Source organism: Pipra filicauda, unplaced genomic scaffold (genome assembly GCF_003945595.2).
Source record: "Pipra filicauda isolate LSUMZ 115617 unplaced genomic scaffold, ASM394559v2 scaffold514_size685291_pilon, whole genome shotgun sequence".
Classification (NCBI taxonomy): Eukaryota; Metazoa; Chordata; class Aves; order Passeriformes; family Pipridae; genus Pipra; species Pipra filicauda.
In genome coordinates this window covers 631,193-653,415 of record NW_024104659.1, presented here as the reverse complement: position 1 = coordinate 653,415, position 22,223 = coordinate 631,193, and the positions used below count along the sequence as shown (strand labels likewise).

General features: G+C 42.7%; 1 protein-coding gene across 1 annotated transcript; it reads left to right on the top strand.

Annotated features, from left to right (window-relative positions):
- The first annotated feature begins 206 nt into the window (after positions 1–206).
- UBE2QL1 (ubiquitin conjugating enzyme E2 Q family like 1) lies at positions 207–16,908 on the top strand. Its single transcript, XM_027743261.2, has 2 exons — positions 207–1,353; positions 15,575–16,908. The coding sequence occupies exons 1-2, from the start codon at positions 559–561 to the stop codon at positions 15,704–15,706; spliced, it is 927 nt and encodes a 308-aa protein (XP_027599062.1). The 5' UTR covers positions 207–558; the 3' UTR covers positions 15,707–16,908.
- Positions 16,909–22,223: the final 5,315 nt, after the last annotated feature.

The following is a 22,223-nucleotide window of genomic DNA, read 5'->3' as shown; positions in this document are numbered from 1 at the left end:
GCACAGCAGGGGCTGCGCGGGCGGGCTCCCAATCCCCCCGCCGCCCGCCCCGGGGGGAGGCGCCCGGCGCGGCGCGGGGCCCGGCCCGCCGGGAGCCGCCGGGGATTGGCTCGGCCGGGCGCGATCCGAAGGTGCCGGGGAAGCCATCTGCAGCGCAGGCGGCTGTGCGGGGGGAGGGAGCGGGCTCTCCCGTGCGGGCGGCTGGGGGATTTTTTTTTTTTTCTTCCTACCTTTTTTTTTTTCTCTCCCCCCTCCCCCGATCCTCCTTCCTTTTCACGAGATCATGGCCACGGCGGCGCGGCCGTGATGTCCGCGGGAGCAGCCCCGCTGCGGCAATGCTGCCCGCCGCAGCCCTAGCCAGGGGAGGCGTTTGAGGGGCGGCCGCACATCCTCCGGCACCGCGGCGGCACCGCCGCCTCTCCGCCACCCGGACCGGCGGAGAGGGGTTTCGCCGCCCGCCAGCAGCAAACCCGCCGAGCCGGGCTTTAAATTGATCATAACCACACTAGAGCCCCACCGGTGCACAGAGGCGGGAGGGAGCGCAGAGCCGCGCACAACATGGCCACTCTGCTGCGGAAAATCGGGCTGATCCGGCTGCACAGCCGGGACACGGAGGACCCCAAGCACCACCACCACCACCGCAGCAGCAGCAGCCAGCAGGGCTCCTCGCTCCGCGGCAGGGGCAACCAGAAAAACAGCAGCAACAAGCCGCAGCCGCAGGGCCCCCCCGGGGGCGGCTGCAGCAGCAGCAGCAGCGAGGGCAGCCCCGGGGGCCACAAGAACAAGAAGGCGCCGGAGCCGGCCAAGCAGCCCCCGCAGCCGGCGCGCTCGGGAGTCGGCCGGGAGAAGGCGCGGGAGGTGGTCAGGGAGCCCGGCGCCGGCAAGGAGGCGGCACAGCGGCCCGGTCCCGGCTCCGGCCCCGGGTGCGGGTCGGGGCCGGCGGCGCTGGTTCCCGCGGGCCGGCAGCAGCACTGCACGCAGGTGCGGACCCGGCGGCTGATGAAGGAGCTGCAGGACATCGCGCGGCTCAGCGACCGCTTCATCTCGGTGGAGCTGGTGGACGAGAGCCTCTTCGACTGGAACGTGAAGCTGCACCAGGTGGACAAGGACTCGGTGCTGTGGCAGGACATGAAGGAGACCAACACGGAGTACATCCTGCTCAACCTCACCTTCCCCGACAACTTCCCCTTCTCGCCGCCCTTCATGAGGGTGCTCAGCCCCCGCCTAGAGAACGGCTACGTCCTGGACGGCGGGGCCATCTGCATGGAGCTGCTCACCCCCCGCGGCTGGTCCAGCGCCTACACCGTGGAGGCCGTCATGAGGCAGTTCGCCGCCAGCCTGGTCAAGGGGCAGGTAGGGCTCCCTGCTCGGGGAGGAGCATATGCATCCCTCGCTCGGGAAGCGGGTCCGTGCGGGTGTTCGGGTGGGAACCCCAAAGGCGGCCAGCCCGCGGCTGACCTTGGCCAGGCCCGGGTGGCAGGTCTCCCTGAGGACCTGGTGTCACCGGTGAGGCAGGGACACACGTGTTCGGCTCCGGGGTCCCTTCTCGGGCAGGTGCAGCAGAGGTACGGGGCAGCTTGGAAGGGCGAGGAGCACATGCATCCATCGTGTCCTCTCGCCCGGCTTTTGTTCCTCTGCTTTCCTCTGCCGCCTGTGGCACACCAGGATATCATGCCCTCGAGGGGGGCACCTCCTTCGCCCCAAAGCAAAAGGGGCTCTCCGGGCTCCAGTGGGGTTTGGGATTGGAGCTTCCCGTCTCCTGCCCTTCACTAACTAGTCGGCCATACTCGCTGGTCTCTTGCGTGCAGTGCTGCCGCTGGCGGAGCTGGAGCTGCTGCCCCCAGGTCTTTGTCTGTGCTGTCCCGCATAGCATCCCTAGGGAAAGAAAGGGCGACCCGGCTTTGGGGCTTGGCACACCGGGTTGAGCTGTGTCGCGGGGTCACACCAGGAATCTCTGCCTGAGCTGCTGGAAAAAGTTATGCCGGTTTCAAATCGTCCGGCCTGAAAGGAACAAGTAATTTCGGGTATGTACTGCAGCTGCAGCAGCTTGACGATTCCTGCCATCTCTCCTCTTCAAAGGAGGTGATCGGGTCCCCCCGGCAGAGGATCTCGTCTGAGCTGAATCGATGCGTTTTATGTGTTTTTTTTCTTTCTCTCCTGCAGAATATCTTTAGAAGAGAAGTATTCCATAAACCGTTTTTAATAAATGGGTAAACATTGCTGGTGAAGCTCGTAGGCAGTCCTTCTTTATGGTTATTGTACTGGGCAATGTACACATATCTGTGACAGAATGGTTTTCCTGTTTGTGAGTGCCCTTGAATTCAGGGGACATGCACAGCTCCGTGTCTCTTAGTAAATGATACTAAGTAACTTATTAAATTTGTATCTTTGCAAGTAGGTGGAAAAAGAGTAAATAATAACGTATGTTTCATTTGCTTAAAAGTGAGATTACTGCTGTTTCTTTCTATGGAACTGTTTACATGAGCAGAATTAAAGGCTTGGTTTTTCTTAAGACTGAAAATTAATTTTGATTTTTCAACAGGCTCTTTTGTAAGTGGCTTTTCCTCCTTTTTTCCTATTTGATTTGGGCCTACTGCTCCTTTTTTTAATCAGATAGTATTTTTCTCTGCACTTCATTTGAAGAGGTCAAGTTTCCTAGGTCACCTTGGGATATAAAAACATCTACCGGAAAAAAAAAAAAGAATTTTAATTAACACTGAGCTTGGTGTATGTTGAAGTTCTGTAGCTACTCTTACTGCATCTTACTGTTAACCCATCTCTTTTTAGAGAGGCCATAGTTCTTGTTATTTTTAACATTAATTTAGAAGGACAGTGCTAAATTCTCTCAGTTTTTTGAACAATTCACCCCTTTCTGCAGTGTTGAATGCTAAAGGGGTTAAATTAAGATTCACTGGGATCATAAAATGGCTCAGTGAAGATAAGCACTGAATTGTTTTATTAGTAATAAATTCTCAACTATATAATCTGACAATTTTCTTCCCTGAACCACTTAAGAGATTTTCAGAAAGTAGTAGCAGTTTTTGATAACAGAAGATGTTTATGTGTGCATCATTAATGAACACATTTAAAAAGCAAGGGTTCCAATAACATTCTGCCAGAAGTTTACAAAGTCAATTATAATGAAAAGAAAATGTGTGTGGGATAAAAAAAAGTCAGAAATAAATTGCTCAAAGTAAATTAGTAGTTAAATAGATACAACATGCATGTTTCAACCTTTCGGATTGTTCATTCCAATTGCAAAGGTTATTAGGCAATACTGTCAATAAATTTATTTTCTGGGTTAGAGAGGTGTCGCCTATGATGGGTTGCTGGCCTGTCACCGTAGCCGGGCTCCGTGTCATGGGAGCCACGTTTCTGTAATTGCACTCCCCTCGTTATGTAATCCCCACTCCATTGCATAATAGGGCTCAAAATACGACTGGCGCTCCCCTATCCTCGTTTCATTTTACAGGTGATCTACTTTTGACCATTTAGTTTTTGAAAATGAGAATGGAGCTGATGGAGTGTCGGGGGCCAGGGTGTGCATTCCCCAGCACTGCAGGGCCAGGTTTGGGTGACTCCTGCCATGCCGTGGGCAGTCCTGGTGCCTGCAAGGAGCTGTCCTGAACAAATAGCGATGGCTGTCACCAGCCAAATTCTGTAATTTCTGTAAGCAGCCCGCACTCTGGAATAGCATAAAATATTCAAGATGCTCACTGTTAATCAGCAAGGCTGGAAGGGTGAGGTCCGCTCTCCACCACCTCAGAACGACCCTGCCTGAGCAAATGGCAGTGGCCTGAGGCTGAGTGGGAGATGAGGCACTGCCACCGCTGGTGGGTCAATGGGACCTTCCAGAGAAATGTCACCGGTTCGCAGCACCATGATTTAGCATGAAATCACTGCGAATACTCCAGCCTGTGACGCATCCAAAAGTGCGCCTCGCTGGCATAGGCACCAGCGTGAGTGAGCAGGGCTGAATGTCTCACCAGCACATCTTCCTCCTCTGGTGATTCAAGTGATAAAACTAAGGTGATTGATTTCATGCAATGTTTCTCATCAGTCCCATTTTGCTGAACTAACTGTAACACTGCAGTTCTCTGCTGGTTCTTCAGAGAGAAACACAGCACTTCTTGGTCTGTTATTAGAGCTAATAATAACTATGAACATGTATGACCTTCTGCTTCTTGACAAAATGATCAAAAAGCAGATAAAACTAGCATTGAAAATACATTTTCAGACAGTCAAGATTCTTGACAAATGCAGATGTTTTTAATGGATTTCACAGAACTTTGAGCAGAGTAAAAGAGAAATTGAGATAAGTTGTTCTGACATCTCATGGGATGTCACTCAGAAGTTGTGTCTAAGGAGACATAAGCATGCAATAGAGAAGTTAAGTTAGCTCTTTTTCAATACAGCATTGCCCTCGTATGTGGGGAAACATGACTCCAGGTTCCCAAACCTGAGCGTGCCTCCCAGGGACTGGATTTAAAGCAGAGCATCTCTTTCTCTAGATTTAACCAAGAAGGAACCATATGCCTCAGGTGACCTTGCTTAAGAGATGTCCTACCTTATGGGATGCACACCCTTGCTTCCTATCATGAATCTAGTAATGCATTTTTAGATTTTTTTACCATAAAGAGAAATGTTTAAAATGAGAAATTATTTTTCTTTCAATATAACAATTAAACCATCCAAAATTTAACTTTCTTTTTCCCAGTTTTCAAGGAAAAAAATGTTAATTAACAAACAAGTTGGGGTTTGTTTGGTTGGTTGCTTCAGCTATTCAGCTGAGAAAATCAATTATTCACACAGCTCTAGTCAGTATCTTGAGGGGAATTCTCAGTACATCAAAGGCCGAAGACTGTTTATCTGTCTGGGATCCAGAATCTTATTTTAAAAAACTTGGTGTTGTCCTTAACTCAACTGTAGCCTTGCTTTTTAAGGGGTGACTTTGTACTTGCTTCCTGAACAGTCAGCTGCTCGCTGACTCCTGTCATCACAGGCAAAAGCTTGGCCCTGCTGAACCAGTGATGCAGTCGCTTCGAGCTGCTGCTTCGGAGCCAGGGTGCCAGCCAAGGAGGTGGGGTGATGCTAATGAAGTAATTTAAATACCAGTTGTTTGTTGTCCTGAGGGCAACTGTTCAACATGCCTGTCTAGGCAGAGCTTTCGTATCTTGTCTGTCTGTCATCTGGGCCATGGAAGTGGCCCATTGAGTGTTATTCCTTTTTTAGCCCTTTAAAATGGTTTATTGGTAATTTAAGAGAGAGTTTGTAGTTAAGCTTTAATTCTGTATCGGAAAAGTTCCTGAATTCAAATAAAAGTTGCTGGTATCGAGTACTTTGATCCCTCACATTGTAGCATTAGAACTACCACAGTGGAATCGTGTTCATTTGCCTCAAATGGTATATGCCTTTTATTACTAGTGAATGGATTTATCTTTTCATTTTAAAGATACGAATATCCCAGCTGACTTCTACAAGATTGAAACAGGAGAAATGGGCTTATTTTATGAAAAACAGCTACAGAAGGTAGCTGTTAATCATAGTCTAAATTACTCCCTCTTCATCCTTTTCAAACAAAAGTGTGAACGAGCAGATAGCAGATGGGACTTGCACAGTGTCCAGGAGGTCAGCAGACTCTAGGTCTTTCAAATATGTATAGCAGAAATTAATTGCAAATCCATGGGTTTTCATACTCCAGATGCTGGGTCTGAGGACTGTAGCCATGAATAAATCAGCTAATCTCAAAAGCTGCAGAAAGGTACAGAGAACACAGTGGCCTCTGAATTATTTGGAGCCACTGTTTCCTATTAGGGCCTTAAAAAATAAAACTGGTTTGGTTTTTGCTTTCGATTGGTTGCCCGAGCAAATGATGACGGTTATCATCAAGGGAAGAAATGTTGCTTTAGGTCCATAGGTGAAAAACACATTGACTCGTATACAAAGATGACAGAGGAGACAAAGATTGTGCTTAAGGGGCTTATTCCCCGTTAAAAGGTATAAATGCTGGGCCAGAGAGGTAACAGAGTATTGTTTCACTACAGAGGAAAAACAGATCTATTGGCCTTCTAGATGTCTCTTTTATTTCAATTGAGAAACCTAGGGTTGTCAAGCTGAAATTTAAGTGGGAGCATATATATTTGCTATGTTAAATGCTGGGCCTGATGAACAGGCTTGAAAAAATATTCTTCATGTGTACTCTGATATATTGCTGTTCTGACCATCCACTATTATTATGCAAATAAACTCTACTGAGAGGAATGAAGACACACAGATTCCAACTCATTGAAATAAGAAGCTATTTTAATTCTTTTAAAAAGCAGGGGGGACATAATCTCCATTTTCTTCCTTTGAAGCATAAAAATGAAAATTTTAAAATACTTTCAACTATCATCCTTAATGTTAAAATAGTCGTCAAATAAATTAAATCCCTAAATTGAAAAAAAACCTACTTATTTTAAAACATGCTTTTATGGAGGGAGAACTGCTTCTTCCTGGCAATACTTGGCTGATCTCCTAAATAAGAATTTGAAAGAATTGCAGCTTTGGATTGTAAGAAAATTGCTCAAAAGAGCAAGGTTCTTCTTCCCTGAGTTATAAAAGAAGTGCTCATTTTCTTCAGTGGAAGTGTTCAGGCAGAGAGAACCATGTAGCATTGGGATGTTTTGTCAGATACTGTATTGAACCTGAAGGGTGATATCCTGGAGGAGTAACATAAGTAACCCACTTTCTATTGTGAGGAAGATTTACTCTTCCTTATACAGGCTAGCCTTGAAAATATGCAGCTTTCCTAGCATCTACACAATGCCCAGGGATTTCCATGCGTGACTGGAGACTTCCAGATTGAAGATTTGTAACTCCACAGTAATTCAGCTTCTCATATCCTGGGAGTGTCTTATTGCTAGGCATGATCCGAGGCATGTCCCCGTGTGGGCATCTGCTCTCACAAAGCGGGATGCTGGTTAAGTAACACAATATTGGCTGTGTTTCTTTTTCCCATCTAAGCTCCTTTGGGCTGGTGAGAGTCAGTGAAGAGCTCTTCTTTTCCTTGACATATTCGGTCCTTCACATACAGTTTCCAGTTTTCTCCTGTAAATATCAAAAAAGGTAGCACTGATGTTCAGTGCAAAGGGAGATGGGAGGTGGAAGGATTGCTGGGTGCAATTCCTCCGTGGTTAAACAGGGAGAACCTCAGAGACTGCAGTCGTTATGCTGACTAAATGGCTTAAAATGTGCCTTAAATTCAAGGTGCACAGGATCCAGTTGTCGTACTTGTCAATGGAATAGCAGGTTTCATTGTATTTTTTGAAAGCATGGGGGCTGGTCTGAGTTGTATTCCATTGGTCATTTCTGAAGGGTGCTGAACACTCCATGGTGTTGGTCTTTAACTCAGTCTGCAAACAGCAGTAACTGAGTAGATCCTGGAAGTCACAGGACAAGCTACACAGGAAGGATGTGGCACTGTTACCTAACCTGGCTGGCTGGTGAAACCAGCACTGCACTGGGAATTGAAAAAGCCTAAGCTAGGGAGAAGTGTGGGTGTACTTTGATGAAAATTAATTTGCAGTCCCTATCAGACTGCACAGAACAGGTAAGTGGGCACCACACTTCAGATGTTCAGGTGATTCCTCTTCTGAAACAAGATCAAGGTACCAGTCTGATTTGCCCCATTCCAGTTAAAAGTCACACTGGGGAAGGATACATGAGGCATGCCTGTCCTCAGCCTCGTGTGGCAGATACATGCCTGCGTCATGCATTTGTGGAGTCTGTCCTTGGAATATGTCTTTTTTTATGTACTTCACAATTTTGTGTGTGTTGTTAAAATTGTTGATCCTCAGTGATTTAATCCCCTTCTGCACAGGCTCTCCAAAACCCCTGGGACTTCTGCAGTGACTCCTTGGTAGACTTACAAGTCAGTTACGTCCCCAAACCTGCATTCAAAGATGAATGAAAATAAACCCGAGGAAGGAAGACATAAGCCTGCATTATGAAATGGCTCAGAGCTCAGATGCTTGTCACAGTCAGGCTTTATGAGCTGTGGAATGACTACATATTTCCCCTGTTTCTAGGTTTGAGTTACAAATGGTAACAAACCCTCAGCTGCAGTAAGAAGTGTAGGACTTGTTTCCATAATACATGTCCGTATAAAAACCCTAAAGCATTGCAAAACAGAGGAAATTGATGTTACTAGTTTTACAAATTTTCTATGAATTTCTATAGATATAAAATTTTCTGTAAATTTGATAAGATTATTTCAATTAAAATATTTCTAGGATTCTAAAAGTATTGGGGGAAGGAGGTTATTTCACAGTTAGAGCATTTGATCTGAGAAAAGGTGATCTGAGTTAAGCTTCCAGATTTTGCCACTGACTTCAGGTGCAGCCATGGGCAAGTCATATAACTTCACTATATTCCTCTTTCCCACCTGTAAAATACAGATAACCCTCTTCCCAAAGGTCATTTGAGGATATGTACTTAAAGCACTTAAAAGTGGGGGCTCTTTGAGTAGATATCCATGTGCATCAGTATGAAACATACCGCAGTCAAGAGATTGACACATTTGTATAAATAGCAAGGGAAAAGCACGTCAGCTTGTGACTCTGATCTTACTAAATTTGAGTTTAACTTGATTAAATGTTCCCAGAGGCAGCCTGCTTTTTACTACTGTTTTGTTCTTTTTTTGTTTTAGCATTGTAAAACTTTGGGAAATGTGGAGATAGATGTTGTTGTCTGGACTGTAGTGCCTTTGCCTTTACAGCTTGTCACAAAGGATGATTTGCTTTGCTTTGGTTGGGTTTATAACCATGACTGTGTTTGGTTTGGGTAACTTCAGGTTCGTGAGTGGAAGACTTGTGGACTTACGTAAAGAGTTGCTGTCATGTTCCCAAACTTCTCACCTGGACTGGCTCTCAGGAACTCTGCTGGTACATGATTCCACAGAAAGGTAGTCCAGGTAGCTCAGCAAAAGACTCAAAGAGAAAACATCCTGCTGTCACCTAGATTAGCAGGTGCCCATCTGGTGGCAGGGGACAGGGACTCTCTCTTTTGACAGAAGCCCACCATGTTGTAAGCCCTGGCACCTTCAGCTTGAGGCACCTTCTAAGAATGTAGCCAGCCACCCATATTTTCTTGTTCTTTTGCCAACACAGAGTTTGTTCCACCCATAAAATGCCGGAAGGGAGTTTCTTAACGCTTATCTGTACTGAAGTCACGCTGCCAGCTCAGTGCTGAGACTTAGGGAAAGGTGAAGAAGAGCAGCGCAGTGCTCTGTAGCTGTCAGAGATTGGGGCTGTAAGCATTTCTATCGATTAAGAGCTGTTGGCACTAGGCTGCACACAGACAAATGAGCATTAATGATTATTCAGCTGGAACTTGGATTTCGTTTTCCTGGACAAAGAACAGTTATACTCCCAGAAGGCGCAATTTATAGGATGCTTTAAAGCCGGAACTCGCTAAGTTTTCACTTCTTTGTATGGATTATTCTTAAAAAGGAGAAAAAAAAAAGGCATGGAAATACTGCTTCAGAAATTACACATTTGAAGTAAAACATCCCATTTTTAATTCGCTTATGCTGTGACAGTAACGGTATTTGTCTGTATCAGTTTCTATACTGCTTTGTTTTAGCTATAGCTAATAATTATATATAGTGCAATATAAATTGTGTGCAGTTTTTGAGACATGATTAACTGTGCCACATCAGTACGTGAAGGAAAAAAATTATAAACCATGTAATTGGGGGGAGAGACTGTGTATATTGCACTCTAACAGTGATGTTGTGACACATTGCAATCATTGCACTGAGAGCATGACAGTAGCTCACTTTAGCATCGCTCTACTTTTGAATGCTTCTCTCAAGCCAGTGGAAATATTTTTCTCTGTAAACTTGTTTAAATATTCTAGGATAAGACTGCTTAAGCACTGGGTTCCTCTGTTACTTATCAGAAAAGATTTGAGTATGTTTGCATGGTATGTGGCTTTGAACAGTTGGGGCCCAAAGTCATTAGTCACTGGCACATTACGGAACATGTTATGTACCCAAAATTCATAGCATGCTTCAGTACATAGAAATCCAGAGTTTTTACATCATTCATGGAGAAGCCTGGGACAACAGACTTGGAAAATGGGCATGTCCTTGTGGATCTCTTTCCTGTCCTTGGGGGGATCACCACAGATGCTGTGTGTGGCACAGTGACTTCCTGCAGTCTTTTGTGTACTTCTCTCAACCTTTGCTTGTTTTCTGTCTCTTGACTTCTACCTAGAGGTAGGTCAGTAGAGCCTACTGTAGAGATCTGCTAAGAGATGGAGGCAGAAAATGGAGACTGTATCCATGCATCCTTAAGCTGGCTTACATGATGGGCCAAGTTTAGCCCCATGTTCAGAAGGCAGGTATGATTTGCCCTTGGGAGACCAGCCTTGAGTTATTTGCATTGCCAGGATTAATGAAAGGTACACAGGGCTGAGGAGTTTGCGTTAAGAGCTGTGCTAGTAACGTGAAGGCTTGCCTGCTTCTGAGTCTCTTAGCTGTGCGCTTGAAATGTATGCAGCTTTTTGTTAACTGGTCCAAGAAAAATGGTCTGGATCTGCCTAAAGGGTTGCTGTGACATCTGAGAGACATGTAGCACAGGGGCTTATGTGGTTTCCGTGATAACATCAGTCCTGTAAGGGCTGATAACTGTGTACAATAAATCTCTGAAAATTTGGGACCTAGTATAACAAGGAGTGGCATGAGGAGAGGATTGAACACAACCTGAAAGGGTTCAGGACCTGACTGTGCACTGCCACAGCTGACCTGTGTTGGCAGTTCAGCTCCAAGTGTCTAAGGTGGACTTGGACACCACCATAGGCTCCTTCCAGCCAGCACTTTGGTGATTGTATTATCCTGTGAAAGGCTGACTTCCATTATATAGTCCTGTCCTTCCGGGTAGTGCCAACAGGACACGCATGGAAGCACACCTGGTGCTGTGTGCTGTGCTAAAATTGTTGGGTTTTGGTCTGGGAGCTACTATCGTTGATTTGACAAGAGAGCAAAATCCCTTTGTTACTGCCAAAGAAATCCTCCTGAGGCCGTCCATATTCTGGAAAGACCAGTAGAAATGCCAGGACTGTTTTTCATGACACACAGGCCAGACATGGGCAGATACATGGTCGTAGTGGGATTACAGGGCTCGAGAGTTTCAGGTTTCGTATTTGGTATCTCTGTACAGGACTTAACTCTATCTTCGGACTGCCTTCTGACCTGGTGGTGTTGGGGAAGAATCAACATGGCATGTTGCTGATAATGGTACTGATAGACTTTAAAGAGCTAGTGGATGTTGAGTTGAATATTTTTGTGGATGTGCTTCAGTGCCACAGAGTGTTCTGAAGGGGAGATGTGTTCATGATTGTGCAAAAATGTAGACTACTGCAGCATCACTTAGAAGTAGAAAAGCTCCCAGATTTGCCCACAGTGGTCCATATATGTAGATGTGTTGTGGTTTAACCGCAGCAGGCAACCAAGTGCCACACAGCCACTTGCTTACCCCATCCCCTACTTGGCCATGCTCCCTCCCAGCTTCTTGTGCACCTGCTCACTGGTTGAGCACAAGGCACTGAAAAGCCCTTGACTCAGCATCAACTAAAACATCAACTAAACATCAGTATGTTATCAACGTTATTCTCATACTAAATCCAAACCACTACTTCTGCTAGAAAGAAGATGAACTGTATTGCAACTGAAACCAGGACAGAGGGACAAATGATATGTGAGATTCACATTGGGTCTTTTGCTGAACATGGCAGGAGGGAGCGGTTGGTCTCTTGGTATGATCAGGATCCTGAGAAGGCTGCCCACAGCAGACTGTGTTCCAGGAGGTCTTTCTGCCCGCTATTATCAGGGTTATAGACTAGATCCTTATCAGCTGTTTGTTCAAGCTCATTAGTTTGGGCAAAGCCTGGATGAGTGGCATGCGATTGCTCACTGTGCCACACAGACTGGGCACAGCAAGAGCATGAGCGAGGGAGGAGGCTGAGTGCAGCACACGTCCCCCTGCATTTCAGCATGGCTGCATAAACCAGTTGGATGCTGTGGCATTGCTTTCACCTTTCATATGTTTCTAGCTTGTTAAAATTATATCTTGAAAAGTACATGAAGTCACAGCAGATGGCAAAATCTGAAATGTTCTCTCCAACTCTTTAATTAGGTTTTCAGTTATTCCTTTATGAAAGGCACTCTGTGAGTGCCTGAAGTATTGCAAGTATTTAAATAAGCTCCTGGTGCGACTTCTCAGAGCTGAAGTCGACATTGATATCTTTATGAAAGGCTTTCTTAGGTTTTCTCTGTTGTTTTTAATCTCTTGTGGAATGTTTTGATCTTGTTCTGATATCATTTTGCTATCTTTCCTTGATATGGTGCTGGACACATCAAAACACTGGCCGTGAAAATTATCTGTATTCCTTACCCCGACAGTAGTGACGCATGAGGTTTGGGCATTGGTCAAAATGCAGTTGTGTGCAACAGAGCTGTGGCCAGCACTATATTTACATACTGTATTTACCATTGTTATTGTGTTTGCAGAATGCAGCAGCTCGCAGGCTCCTGACCTGAGTTAAAATGACTGCATATTTAAGTAGCAGTCTGAAAATAAACTGTAGTCAGAGCTGGTAACGGTGCCTGTTAAAAGGTTTGACGCTTTCTTTTATAATTGCATCCAAAATGACATTTTTTTACTTAAAGAGTTTTGTAGGAATGGCGAAAAGCTAAAATTCAGTAAGAGAGTAGATACCACCCAAGTATAGACTCAGCAGCATCTGAATTCTGTCAGCTGAAATTCCACACTTCTTTCTTTTTACCCCAGGTTTACTTGAGGCACCAAATAGGGAAACTTTCAGTCCAGGAGGTTAAATATTATCCAAATTATAAACAGCTGGTAGGATATTGGTTAATAAGAGACAGTGCTGACCATGCCACCCATAGTTTCTGTATAAACATAGAAATACATGGATTACAGCAGGGTAGAATTAGCTGGTCTTTGATGGTGCGGTTTACATACAACCTGCATATGGTACCAGAATGGAAGCGGGTTTAATGATCCGTTGCATTAACAACAAAAAAGTATCAGAATAAACTCATGAAACAATGCCCATTTCATCTGCCATGGCTCCAGTAACATTTTAGATAATGTAATGATATTCCCCACATTATTGCAACACCAGAGAATTCTTACTGTCCTTCTTTGAAAGCTGTACGTAGCTGACACCAAACAAGAGCAATAGCTGTTCACAATGCAAAGATCCCTTTTCTAGGTACAGCTTAATATTAGTACTTTGTTAAAGCTGGGGAATATGTAGATCATACTGTCCTAGGTGCTATGCACATAATTCAGAAAGGCATCAGAACTTTAAATGATTGATAATGTGTAAAACATAGGAGATGGCAAATGGATCTGATGCAGAAATTTAGTAGAGTAAGTTTATATTTACTTTCAAAAGTATTTCTTTGTTGAGATTTTGAGGACAGCATTTCCTGTGCTGATTGAGTCTTCTGTTGCACTTTTATCTTTTCCTATGTTTCTTTAAGTGTGCTTCCAACAAAACCTCAGATTGGGAAGAAAATACAAAATGTGTTTTGTAACAACAAAAATACTTCTGCAGGATAATTATGATTGATAATTATACATTATATAATTATGTATGATAATTATTAAATAAGATTTAAAAAATACGTTACTCAGTCTTATTTAATTATTCCATTTGTCACCACTAAAAATGAGCATTTTCTAAGAAAATTTATGGTTGGGGTTAAATTGAGAACCATTCAGATCATCCTTATTTGGGACATATTAATTGCCAAATGAGTATGGGATGGAGAAGGTGTCTCACTGTTTAGTCTATCAAAGAGAAAATACATTTCTAGTCTGTAAATGGGAAATAGAGAGAAAGGTGAGAAAAAGCATCGACAGGTAAAATAGCTATTTTTGTGAAAACTGGGTGGGTATAAGTTGACTGTGAATCAGTTGAGGTGGGAATTAGAGGCTGTTCCTAATCTTTGGTTAAGGTAGGCTCTAAAGGAGAACTCAAACTGCACTGAAAAATGATTTGTTAAAACAGGAGCAGGAAACAGCCTTTTTTCTCTCACGTATCCATAGTTTTGTTATAGTAGAAGCGGCACTGAACACAAAAGAGCCTCTGTAATATTGTGACAGCTTTCTAGAAAGAAAGAGTTTGTCCACAATGCAGACTTATCTTACTCATTTTAGTCTGTAAAAATAACTTTTATGCTCCAAAGATAGATTTTGTTTTGTTTTTTCCCATTTTCCCCCTTTTTTTCCCTCCATATACCTGATTATTTTCTCAGTATTTGTTGCATGCAATTGCAAATGAAGAATTTTTGGTTTAAATTCTGATTTGACAGTAAAATCAGAGAGGCAAAAGATGCCCCCCTAATGCATGATTTTGAGCTATAGAATGGAAAAAAATGACAACATGCTAACTTGGTTCTTAATAATTATAACACTGCAATGTGATATCTGCTCATCAAATACCATTCATTATTAAAAAGGCTTTTGGTGCAGTCTGTCAAACAATTATTAAAATTATTAGACCAGTGAGTTTAATAAACTTCTATTTTGTGATAAATCCAATAGGCATAAATACTTTCAAGGTATTTATTTAATTTTATTTATTTTAAGATATTTACTTTTGTAGAGTGGTATTAATCTGCAAATATAATTCTTTCTTGTATCTCAGTTGGTAATTGACATAGACCAATATGAAAAATAAGGTAAGCTGTTAATAACTCAGTAAAAGTCTCTATTGCCAAACAAGGATTTGAAATTTTATACTGCTGTGCATTTAGAAGTAATATCTAATTGCAGAATAATAAAAATGCAGTGTATGTAAATGGATATATTTTCATTTATTATCAAACTTGTCATGAAGGGGTAACAAACAAATCAGAATTTTTGATGTAAGTTGGAAGCAAGTTGGTTTAAGGCACTTCTGCTGTTCATTTCTCACGGGTCAGATTGGAGGAAGAAGAATGGAGTGTGTTTCGTAGGATGGATGTAATTTTTAGTGACAACTGTGCGTTGGCAGCGAGGGGTGAATACGGGCAGCCCTGAGACGCAGCTCTGTCAAGGCACCAGTTCTGTGGAGTAGCGGTGTGTGCCTCGCAGTCCCTGCCCGCACGGAAGTTCCCCCCTGGCCATGCAGGGTGGGCATGGGGGTCCTCATGCCAAATACTTAATGGCAGAGGTCCCAGTGCAGCAGAGAGGGAGGCGAGCCCCGTGGCACGGCCACAGCAGCCGCTGCCGGTTGCTGCATGCAGGGCAGCACGCCAGCACAGGGGCTCGCCGGGAAGAAGTAGTCCGGCAGCTGTCTTTTTTTCCTCTTTTTTTTTTTTTTTTTAATTTTCCCCTTCACTGAATATACTTTTTAATCATCTCTAATAATGCATTTGTCTGCTCGCGTTTGGGAACTCTGCTTTCTGGTACCCGTAAGTGAATGCCTCTTGGCCTGATGCATTGAAAAGTTGAGCTGTGGTTTCCAGATGCGTGTTCACGTCTTTAATGAAGGTTTTCTTTTTTGTTTGGCGCAGGGCCGTATCTGCAGAAAAGCTGGCAAATCAAAAAAGTCATTCAGTCGAAAGGAAGCTGAAGCAACATTTAAGAGTTTGGTGAAGACCCATGAAAAATATGGGTGGGTCACCCCGCCCGTCTCTGATGGCTGATGTTAGCAACCTGCACTTGACAAAAATGCTGAAAAAAAGTACTGTGACATCTCCTCAGTGCTGTACACCGCCCATCCTTTTCTACTTCAGCTTCAGTTACATACCATGAATGTCAAGGAGACATCTAAGTTATTTATGAACAGATGTGTTTACAGAGGGAGAGAAAAAAAAATTGCTGTGTAGGATTATGTTTCAAGACTGGAGAATGGTCATCATTGAAGTCACTTGAGCGGATGCTGAAATTGCGTCATTTGCCCCCATACAGCCCACATTGTCTTCAGCTTCTTTCCATGACAGCAGCACCAAACGGCAGTACTGGAAAGTCTATCCATTACTGCTCAGTTCATTTAAATGTAAATGAAACAGTTAATATTTAATAGGGAAGCAGTGCATTGCAGGTACATGTTTGCTGTGCTGTTTATCTTTGTCTCCTAGCAGGTCAACATAACTTGAAGATTTGTCTTTATGTGGAACTGTGGTCTGCTGTGACTAAATTTAGACCTCATTTGTGCTCTATATATGACCTTTAATTCATAAAATGAAACCAGAATTAAAATGCTGAAAGGTCCTAGTGTTGAAAAATTATTAAGTGGAATCACCCAACCGGTTACAATGTGCTCTCTGTGCTGATATTGTGATGTGCTGTTCAGAAATAAACCAGTGCAGTTAGCTGAAGGTTAGGTGGTTTTTTAAAACACATCCACACCAGGGCTCGAAGGGGTTGGTTGGTGGTAGCAGAACAATTATTACCCTGCCAGTACCTTCTGCAGTAGCATGTGGCCTGTCAGTTCTTCAAAACAGCAAAACAAACAAATGGAAATGGACAAAGCAACCTTAAAATTTTATCTGTTTAATTTTGAAATGATATGCCAGTAACAGTAAAAATTTTCAAGTCAAACGGAACATGGTTTGTAAGATGATTTGCATGACTGGAATTTTTCTTTTTTATTTTCACTCAATAGACATTGTATGTACTTAGAGCCCAGTATCTGAGAAAACCCACTGATGTATATAAATGTCCTATTATTTAATCATTAAAATTTAAGTTTTCTGGTAAACAAATTGAAAAAAACCAACTTTCTAAGGGACTCCATAAAAGCTGAAGGTAATGTTAAGAATGGTATAGAAAAGTATTAAAAAATGTGGATTCCGAATGGAAAATCGTATTGGACACGTGCTGAATAAAATCACCAGTATCGTTTCTGTTGCCTCAGGAATTCAATCATTTTGGTCAGCTCTTGTATTTAAAGTTACAGGTTTTCTTTTGTGAGATTCTGAGCACCACATAGATATATCTGTTGTGATACTTTAATTGAAAGTAGGACAGTATCGATTGTAAGACTGATTTGGAGGAGAAGAGCGGTGTGTGTTTGGAAACACCATTGTATGGCGAACACAAGAACAAATCGAAATGGTTTACCAGTTTCTGTTTGTATTACAGCAACAGTGGGGACTATACTCTAGGGAGTTTGGGGGTCTGGAGTTTGATTTAAAACTACACCTATCATAGAAGAACAAAAGAGTCACAGAGGACAATGGAGTTCAAACACAAGCGAAGAAGCAGCAGAGCAGATATTCGTGCAGTACTAGTACAAAACCACTGCTCAGTTAACCTACCAATGCTTTGTCAGCTAGATACAGAGAAAAATAATCAAAGCCTTCACGAAAACGAATATGCAAGTCAGAGCCACTCAGGTATGTGGACATACCTAATTTCTTGCACTTCTAATCTCCCATCAGTAGTCTCTTCTCATTCTCCTCTGATCATTTGTGCTGCCCACCTGGTGTGCTTTCACTCAGTTATAAAGGGAAATGCTTTGTACCACAAATCTACCCAGATCTTGCTGTCATTTATCTCACCCTTTTATACAGGGAGACAATGCTATAATCTGTATATATATACCGTTCCCCTCAAACAGCATATCAGTTCTGTACATCCAGCACCAGAGTGTGTCTTTTGAGTGAGGAATAGCATTTCAAGTAATTTACTTACTCAATTTTTATAAACTTTTTTTTTCTATCCCTTATGAAAAAGGAAACTAGTATGTTTAGTTAAGCATCAAATAATTTGCAATTCCTAGTGTGACTCCCTGGAGAACAAAGAGAGTGATCTAGCACTGGAAAGCATAAGGTTTGTTATTTCCTTTTGGAAGAGCTCTTATCAGCACAGTGAAATTATGTTAAAACCAGCATGAAGGTGTGGTAAGTCTTTAGGGGGAATTATTTCTTTTTCTGCTGTTTTTTAACCTGTCTCTTTTTTCTGTCAGTGGGTTATTTTAAATCTTCCTGAGAACCATATCTTTAATATTTAATTAAAGGGTTAGCTAAAAGGAACGTAGTGGGTGGATTGCTACCACTTCCCTCAAACCTACTTATTATGTGTCTTCTTAAGTGTGCTTTAAATAGTTAGAGCAAACATCATCGCTAAAAATCACAGTTACTTTCTGGCTGTAGGAGGTTCTCTGCATCACTAAGCGTCTTGGAGCAGTAGGAGAGGTAAATCAAAAAATCTGGAGTGCTTTGAAGCAGTAGCAGAAGGGGAGCAGAACGCGTGTGATGATAAGCTGCGGCAACAAATCATGCAAGGAAGAAAGAAGGCAAAGTACACCGCATGAACTAGGGCAGGATGAAGTTCCTGCTGCACCAAAAATAATACTGCTCCTATTGAAAGGACGATGGCTTATGGCAGGAGCAGCCTGTGCTGGGGGGGTGCAGGAAAAAGAGGACAGCAGGGAGTGCATTGTGCTTCTGAGAAGGGAGGGAGGGAGATGGCTAGGAATGTGGTTACTTAAGAGAGCTATAAAGAGGGTTGATCTATTTTAGGGAAAATTAGTTCATGGTTTTTATCGTAACTGTATGCTAGACAGGTTCTACTTTCTTTGCAACAGACAAGCCTAAAATAAATGAAGGAGAAAATTGGGAAAGGTGTATGAGAGGAAGGAAGAGAGGAAGACCTGAGAGAGAGAGAGAGAAGTATGGGCTAAAGAAGGTATAACTGGACAGGTAAAACACAGGACAGAAAAAGGCTGATGATGGAAGGGTATAAAATGAGGGGTCAGAGGAGAACAGCACAGCACCAGAAAAAGCAGTTTAGGTAGGACCTACTGTAGGAACTGATTGCAGAGCTGCTTCAGGTGCCTTTCTCTTGAGGGAGATACCATAAAAGAGATCCTATAATGTCCTTTTGGCTTGTATCACAGAAAGTGAGAAGTACTTCCTCCTTTTTCTGTCCTCTTTCTGGCAGCTCAGAAGAAAGATGCTAGGATTTGGAGCTGTGGTGCGGAACTCAAATCAGGCCGTCACCTCGCTTCTGTGACTGAGAAATAAAGCCAAGTGTCATTCCCAAATCCTAAATTCGAGGAGGCCAAAATTAAAACAGATTGGACAGTCATCTGCTTGGTCAGAGTTCCTCAGTATCAGAGAAGTGGGAGGATTTTTTTTGCAGACTAAACGTCAATATTCCCCATTTATCCAATCAAAAATCTCTTTAGGACTTCTTGCAAAATTAGCAGTCAGTACGGTTCCTCCAGCTCTCATTAGACCCATTTTATCAGGAACGTTATTTTCCATCTGCTGTCCCCAGAACAGATGATTAATTTGAAACGAGCATCTGGGGAGGTGTGAAGCTGTATTGGGAACTTACTTCCAGGCTTCTTTAGAATATATCCTTTTGGAGTACCTTCTTTGAGCCTGAAAAAGCTACTTGACTGAATACAGGCATTGAACAAAGAATGATAAAGGAAGAAAACTCTCTCTAAATACCTAAATGCTGGAAGATTTCCACAAAGAACAGAACTGATGATTTATACAGGGGTATATTTTTGTGTCATTAGAAATTGGTCCTAAAAGTTCAACAGTCAGAAACTCACTCATCAGTCAAAAAGACCTTTTGAACTTGCATTGTTTTCTTTCCCAAACACAGCGTGTCTCCTTCATTCCAGCCTAAACTTCAGTCCTGAGCCTAGAGAAAAGTCATAGGCATGGTCTGTTTATTTGTGCTATGACACTGTATTATATTTTTAAAAAGACTCACTTCATTATCCTTGTCCAAAGCAGTACCTAAGATCCTAAAACTAAACTTTTTGCCTAAATAGCAGGGTTGGGAAAAGCCTTTCTAGTATAACAAATACATGTGATATGACAATGTAATATATATATACTTTTAGAAAACTCATTTAGAAAGACATTCAGAATCACAACTGTCAGCCAGTGACAGCTGTGATGGCCAGTGCTCTGATGTGCGTGCACTTTCCATTCCACAGGAACTTGCAATAGAGAGAAATCTATTCTTGATAGGGATAGGCTGACTGTACAGAGAAAAATATCACAGAACTGAATAGCTTCGGGATTTAAATCTCACAGTTTTCTTCACCACATTTTAATTCATTCTTTTTCCAAGATTTTCAGACACCCACATGGAGCCACAGTGTCTTCATTTTACACTGGGAGTATGACCAGCATGGTTGCTTGCATGACTCCAGTAAGGTGGTCTATTACAAACACACTTCTTGTTGAAGTTTTTAGAGGATAACTGTGTTCCAGCTGAACGCCTGGGTGTGGAGCTTGGCGGATGTACTGAGGATTTACTTGGTAGTGTTACGTGGGCAGATGTGACGCATGCATAGGCATCCCAAAGCTTAGCTGAAATTACATGGGGAAGCATTTGCATGGCGTCAGTGTGAAAAGTTTGTCTCTTCCATGCAGTAGGTAACTTCTGGTGGAGAAGGTTCCTCTCAAACTGTACTGTGATCTGTATAGTCGAATTAAGCAGGCCAACCTGCTGGTACAATATAATTTTCCAGTTATGTTTTCCCTCTCTGACAAGCACCAACCTATGCCTGCTACAGACATTACATGTCAGAAGATCAGTAATGATGCTGAAGTAAGACTTCTGGATAGGTATCTCCTCTAGCCTTCCCAATGCATTCCTGAGGGGAAGATTTAGCCCTAAGTGAATGAGAGAGACGGAGAGGACTGTGCACAGGCACTGAGAGCATGTGCTGCCCTGCAAAATGCCAGCTTTGGGAGGATGGGGGAAACAAGCCTCTGAGCTTACCTAGGCAGTGTGCATCCTGTCTTGTTTTCATCAAATACTGACCTTGTAAATACTTTACAAACATGCATATTGCTTGGATTAAATCAAAGGGTTCAGTACACCTCTGACCTGAGTTCTTGTTTGCAGAGCAGATGGGTTACTAAATACACACTGTGGGTTTTTGTGTAAGTTAGCAACACATTTAAAGTTTTGCTTTGCTGGCTCCAAAGAATAAAGTGGCTGTCAAACTAGGTCTGAGGACAAGTAGGTTGGAAGTGAGTCACATGCTATTATCAGAACAGTTGGACTGGAGAAGTAGTTTCATCCTTACATCAGAGGATAGAGGTGAGGTACTGCAGTGAGAGCCACCAGAAGGAGAAACACATGAAACACATGAAGTTTTACAGACAACCTGCCTCTGTTGTGTGTATGTATGTGTGTATTGCATATTACTTAATTGCATCCTCTTAAATGTATGTTGCTCTTCTTTGTAAATTTTACCCCTTTCCTATCACTTCAAAGTTTTGCTGACATGCTAAGGAAACATTAAGCGAGTCATGTAAATTTACGTTTAAAGCCTTCATTTCAATCTGGAAGCATGCAAATGCCATGCTGACACCTGTCAAATTTCACCAGTAGCTTCCTCACAGAAGTCATGGACAAATCAGTGATGGCGGTAGTTAAAACAAAAATAGAAACTCCGTAATTTGGATGTTTGACTTAGTCTTTTCCCTGATTACTTTGTCTTTCAGTTTGACTGACTGCAGATGAGAATGTCAAGCTAACAGCAGCAAAACTGTCATAGTGTTGTTTATTTATAACAGTTCCTTTTGTTCATGGTGCTAAATAAGGTGGCAATAAGTATTCATTGCAGTTGTGTTTCACCAAATGGGAATTCAGAGATAACTCCTCACACTCTGAAAACTTTGCATTTTATACTTAGTGTTTGCCACCACACAGAGCATTCGTTATCTTTTGCTGTCAAATATTCTTGTATTTTCTTATTCAGCGACCTCCTGTGTTTTAAATTATTTGTGGTTCACTAACAGAGATATGCCAAGTATGTTGCAGGTCCTCTTGGCAAAATCAGTGAAATGTAACTGAACCAAATCTTGTTGCCTAGGTGATTTAGAGGAGTTCTCCACTTGCCAGTTGCATTATTGAGATCCGCAAATTTTTACTAAATATTCCCCTTCTGAACTTCCTCAACAAAACTAAGACTTCAAGTTCAGCACAAAATCCATGCTGATATGGATTAGCGTGTGTGTCGGGAACGAAAACAGATCATCCTTATGAGAAATTTAAACCATTTCTTCATTAACACCAGCATCATTTAGTTCTGAAAATGCATGGAAACAGTACAAGCACAAGAAATGCCTTACACTGGATGAGGGGTTTATTATTTAAATAAATTAATTATTTAATTTTTTATTATGCATTTTTATTTGATGGCATTTCTGACAGGGACTTTCCTCTGGAATA